Source organism: Microtus oregoni, unplaced genomic scaffold (genome assembly GCF_018167655.1).
Source record: "Microtus oregoni isolate MIOR12 unplaced genomic scaffold, Mior012 000008F_ref0000371, whole genome shotgun sequence".
NCBI lineage: Eukaryota > Metazoa > Chordata > Mammalia > Rodentia > Cricetidae > Microtus > Microtus oregoni.
The window spans coordinates 54,438,119-54,443,957 of record NW_024543067.1 but is presented as its reverse complement, the minus strand read 5'-3'; the positions used below and the strand labels follow the sequence as shown (position 1 = coordinate 54,443,957).

Below are 5,839 nucleotides of genomic sequence, written 5' to 3'. Positions count from 1 at the left end.
TTTATCATTGCTGAACATTTTAAATGGAGAACCTATTTTTGTTTCATAATTGAACATTCTTCAACTTGGCCAAATCTCACCTATTTTACTCTCCTATAGTTTCTAACAACAAAGATCCTTCTTTATTCTTATCTGAATATGAACAGATAAATTTCATTTGCAAGGAAGATTATGCAGGCTCTTCTGTTGAGTGTGTTGCCTTTTTTGTTTGCACAGTAGCTTCATTTTGAGACTAATCCAAAGATTCAAGATGTGCCCCTTTCTCTCTGTTTAGGGCAGGCTTATGACTCCAGTAGAATTCAAAGAAGAATGTCTGAGAAAGGTGAATTGACAATTTCCAGAGAACCAGTAGACATTTAAGTTGCAATGTCTTAATTAGTAACCCAATTTTCCATTACAGATTAAAATTCATCCAGATCATCCATGTTCTTGATCATATTAACTATTCTTAGATTCTGGTTTTTATTCTGTGTGGAAATAATGCTCATGATTTTCACTCCACAGAGCACAAATTTGATTCAGTACCAAGTTGCTGTACCTTCCAACTATATCCCAAAGGGATAAGGAAGTAAAGGATGAGAAGTAAAGTGAGCAAATCTGTCTTGTTCCACTCCATTCTAATTTTTCTTTTGTGTTTTATAACAGCAATTTTAAAACGAGGATGCTTAAACCAGTTTTATAGAGTTCTTATGATATTGTATGTGTGTTTGTATGTGTTTATCTGTGTGTACTTAGGGGAAGGTATCACTGTATAGCTCTGCAGACTAGGCTGACCTTACATTCACAAAGGTTTGTTTCCCAATGCTAGGATTAAAGGCAGGCATCATATTTATTTAGTAGTGTAAATATTATTATATATCATGGTAACATCAAAGGTGGGTCCACTGTTTTAAAGTGGGTCAGTGCGTTACTAGTACATTTCTCAATGTACATTTTCAGTTGTGTTTTTTTCTTATAATTTTGTCTTTTTTTTTTTTTTTTTTTGTCTCACCAGATTTTCTTGGAGAACAATGGCTGTGGCAAATGACTCTTTGGTGATGGAATTCATTCTCTTGGGGATAACTGAAGAGCCTGGCCTCCAAGTACCCCTCTTCTTCATCTTTCTAGTAATATATCTGATAACTACTTTAGGAAATTTGGCCTTGATCATTCTAATTGTGCTGAATTCTCACCTTCACACACCCATGTACTTTTTTCTCTTTAACTTGTCACTCATAGACCTCTGTTACTCTTCAGTGATTACACCCAAAATGTTGATGAACTTCTTACTGGAGAAGAATGTTATATCTTTCACAGGGTGCATGACCCAGCTCTACTTGTTCTGCTTTTTTGGCATTTCTGAATATTATGTTCTAACTGCAATGGCCTATGATCGTTATGTGGCTATCTGTAATCCACTCTTGTATAACATTTCTATGTCCCCTAAGGTGTGCTTCTATCTTATGCTGGCCTCATATTTGACGGGACTTTCTGATGCCATGATCCACACTGGTTCCATGCTTCAACTGACCTTCTGTGATGGAAACACCATCAACCATTACTTCTGTGACCTCCTCCCTTTGCTACAGCTCTCCTGCAGCAGCACCTATGTTAATGAGATGGAACTGTTCATTGTATCAGGAAAGGACATTGTTGTTCCTACTGCCATTATTCTTACCTCTTATGGTTTCATTCTTCATAGCATATTCCAGGTAAGGTCCGCTGAGAGCAAATACAAAGCGTTCAGTACCTGCAGTTCCCATATATTTGCTGTTTCTCTGTTTTTTGGATCAAGCACATTTATGTACCTTAAACCCTCCTCAGCTGGGTCTATGGATGAGGGGAAAATTTCTTCCATCTTTTATACTATTGTGGTTCCCATGATGAATCCCTTAATCTACAGCCTGAGGAACAAAGATGTTAAAGTTGCCTTAAGACAAACCCTGCTTAGAATGTATTGATCAGAATTTGATGTAACCTTGGTCTGTAGTTAAACCTCAGGAAAATTATCAGTGCATGAGTATATTACTTTCAAATGTTGGTGATTGATATATAGAGCTATCAGTGCCTTTACTCTTTCTGATGTAAAGCCCGTATCACAATTCATTCCTAAGCATTCTAAAAGTTTTAAAAGAAGCACTTTTTGATAGCCTTTGCTGGAGAGGTTGTGGAGAAAGGGGTACACTCATCCATTGCTGGTGGGAATGCAAACTTGTTTAACCACTTTGGAAAGCAGTGTGGCGGTTTCTCAGGAAATTCGGGATCAACTTACCCCTGGACCCAGCAATACCACTCTTGGGAATATACCCAAGAGAGGCCTTATCATACAACAAAAGTATATGCTCTACGATGTTCATAGCAGCATTGTTTGTAATAACCAGAACCTGGAAACAACCTAGATGCCCTTCAATGGAAGAATGGATGAAGAAAGTATGGAATATATACATATTAGAGTACTACTCAGCAGTAAAAAACAAGGGCTTCTTGAATTTTGCATGCAAATGGATGGAAATAGAAAACACCATCCTGAGTGAGGTCAGCCTTTACTTCTTAAAGCCTCTTTTTCCATCTTATGAGCCCCTTTCTAAACTTGCTTTCATTGGAAGATCTCTATATTCAACTTTTCACTATTAAATTGGCTTTTTTTTTAAATTTTGACATAGTATTTTAAATATGACATCTCCCCCTTCCCATTCTGCTCTACAAACCCTCCTGTTTTCTTCTTTGTGGACTATTTATCCATGGATTATTGTTACTGCATTCATATTTATAAATAAATTTGGCTCTTTTAATTGGATTTGAATGATGAATGGCTGGTTTTGGCTTGGTAGAGCATCAGCTGTGAAACCAAATGCATTAACATAGATGAATGTTTCTCTTTTAGAAAATTCTTGCTTTTACTTCAATAGAAATAAAACGGTCCTGCTGGGTGATCCCTGCACTCAGGAGGCAGATCTTCAGGTTCAAGGCCAGCCTGATGTACATAGTGAGTTCCAGAACTGCCAGAACTATACAGGAAACCCCGTCTCAACACACACACACACACACACACGCACGCACGCACGCACGCGCGCGCGCACAGCATGCACACACACATGCGCATACATAATAAATAGAGTCATAAAAATGTAAAGACAGTTTTCAAATGAATCTCTGAATTTGATCAATTGAACTTTTTATGTGAGTCTCTACTCAGAGTTAGTATTTAAGCCACCATGACCAGCTGTAGCCTATCGGAAGGCTGATGAGGCAAGAAGTAAACAGCTTTGAGTATTATACATGATCTGTTAAGACAATGACTGCTCTTAAAAGACCAGAATGCCACATCTTTAAGGAACTGGGCCACATTTAAGAAAAACAACAAAACAGAACAAACAAAAAACAAACAAACAAACATAAGCATAAAGAGAAAATATTTTGTATAGCTCAAGAATGACAACAAAAAAATAACTATAATTTCTGAGAGAACTCTATTTTTAACCTCTATAAAAATGCAAAGTACTTCTAGCTATCATTAGAGAAAGGTATTTTATGCATACCAGCCTGGTCTACAAGAGCTAGTTCCAGGACAGGCTCCAAAAACCACAGAGAAACCCTGTCTCGAAAAACAAAAAAATAATAATAATAATAATATTTATCTATATATACTATTCATGCAAAAACTTTATAGAAAGTGGGGCATCTGAAAGACATTGCATGGTTGAAGTCTTACATTTTCTGTACATATAAACAGTTTATATAAAGAAAACTGATGATGTAAAAAAACAAAAAATAAAAAAGAGAGAAAAGAAAAATAAATAAAATTTTGGCGAGTATGTGGAGAAAGGAGAACACTCTTGGTCTAATTGTAAACTGACAATTGCTATATTTAAAATATAAACTTGTGAAGCATTATCATTTTGTAAATTCAGAGTTTGTCATCATCAATAAGATATATTCGAGATCCATTTGAAATCAGTTTCTAACCTTCAGCTATACTATCATTTTATTTCTATTATTTCTTGTGGAAAATACATGAAGTTAAATGGTACATGTTGCATTTCCTCATTATAGGTAACAATATATTTTGAGCATTAATTCACACTGAATAGTAATCCAGTACTTATTGTTTTAAAGCCAGAATCAAATTCTAATAATGAATCACTAAACCACGATTTGTTTATCCACTCATTTAATGATACATCGTTGTTTTTCACCTAGTTCCATGACTGCCACTTAAGCACCTGCTGTCCTAATCAGCAACTGCAACTGGACTGCTATGAGCAGAGGTTCTACAGCTGGGGGAAATGCTGTTCCCTCAAGCACTGGCTCTCTAAAATGCACTAAGGGAAACTTTACCTAGATCTCTATCCCTCTGTAGAACTCAGGATTCACATGTTTTTAAAATTAATTAGTTAATTAAAAAAATTCCCCATCCTTCCATTTTCCCTTTTTTCTCCCACTACCTCCACTCCCCCTTCCCCTCGCTCTCCAGTCCTAAGAGAAGTTAGGATGCCCTGCCCTGTGGAAAGTTCAAGGTCCTCCCCGCTCCATCCAGGCCCAGGAAGGTGAGCATCCAAACAGATCAGGCTCCCAAAAGCCAGTACCTGCAGTAGAATCCAAAACCAGTGTCATTATCACTGGCTTCTCAGTCCGCCCTCGTTTTCAGCCACATTCAGAGAGTTCAATTGGATCACATGCTCTTTCAGTCCCATTTTAGCTGGCCTTGGTGAGCTCCCATTAAATCAGTCCCACTGTCTCCGTGGGGGGATGCACCCCTCGCGGTCCTGACTTCCTTGTTCATGTTCTCCCTCCTTCTGTTCTTCATCTGGGCCTTGGGAGCTCAGTCCAGTGCTCCAATGTGGGTCTCTATCTCTATCTCTGTCCATCGCCAGATGAAGGTTCTTTATCAATGGCTTCTCAGTCAGCCCCCCATTTCAGTCGCATTCAGAGAGTCCAGTTTGCCTGCATGCTCATTCAGTCTCGGTCCAACTGGATCTGGTGAGCTCCGACCAGAACAGGCACACTGTCTCAGTGGGTGGACCTTCTTTCTCAACTTCTCCTTCGCGGCCCAGACCTCCTTTCTCATCTTCTCCTTCCTTCTGCTCTTCAATTGAATCTTGGGAGCTCAGTCTGTTGCTCTGATGAGAGTACTATTCAGTGATAAAAAATAATGACATTTTGAATTTTGCATGCAAATGGTTGGAAATAGAAAACACTATCCTGAGTGAGATAACCCAGACCCAAAAGGATGAATATGGTATGTAGTCACTCATTAGTGGACTCTAGCCATAAACAAAGGACATTAAGCCTTTTTCAAGGTGAACCCAAAGAAAAACATATATAGATCCTCTTGGAAATTGGAAGCAAACAAGATTGCTGGGCAAAAGTTGGGAGCATGTGGATAGAAGTAGGGGTGGGGATGGGCTTGGGGGAAGGGGAGAGGGGGAGAGAGAAGGGAGAAAGGAAAGACTGGAGAGAGCTTGGGGGAGTGGGAGGGTGGAGATGGGGGAAGGGTGGATATAGGAGCAGAGAAGTTATCTACATTAAGGGACTCATTTTAGGGTTGGCAAGAGACTTGACTCTAGAGGGGATCTCGGGTGTCCACGGGGATGTCCCCAGCTAGGTCCTTGGGCTGCAGAGTACAGGGTGCCTGAATTAACCTTGCCCCACTAACTCACTGATGATCATCTCGAATATCACCATAGAATCTTCGTCTGGCGACGGATGGAGATAGAGACAAAGTCCCTCATCAGAGGATTCACATGTTAAGGTGAAATTCTGCTCACTCAGAGAGGCTGAATAGCAAGTAGCTAACGTATTTACCCAAAACCCAGCAGTCCTTCTGCCTAGCTCCCACCAAAGAACCCTTGCTACATGT

The 5,839-nt window shown here is 39.2% G+C and overlaps 1 protein-coding gene across 1 annotated transcript; it reads left to right on the top strand.

Moving 5' to 3' along the window:
* Positions 1-983: 983 nt before the first annotated feature.
* LOC121451805 (olfactory receptor 8B3-like) lies at positions 984-1,940 on the top strand. The gene has a single exon (XM_041657568.1). The coding sequence runs from the start codon at positions 1,011-1,013 to the stop codon at positions 1,938-1,940; it is 930 nt and encodes a 309-aa protein (XP_041513502.1). The 5' UTR covers positions 984-1,010.
* Positions 1,941-5,839: the final 3,899 nt, after the last annotated feature.

Excerpts from the sequence above, each read along its gene's own strand:
- LOC121451805 (XM_041657568.1), top strand. The coding sequence starts at position 1,011 with ATGGCTGTGGCAAATGACTCTTTGGTGATGGAATTCATTCTCTTGGGG.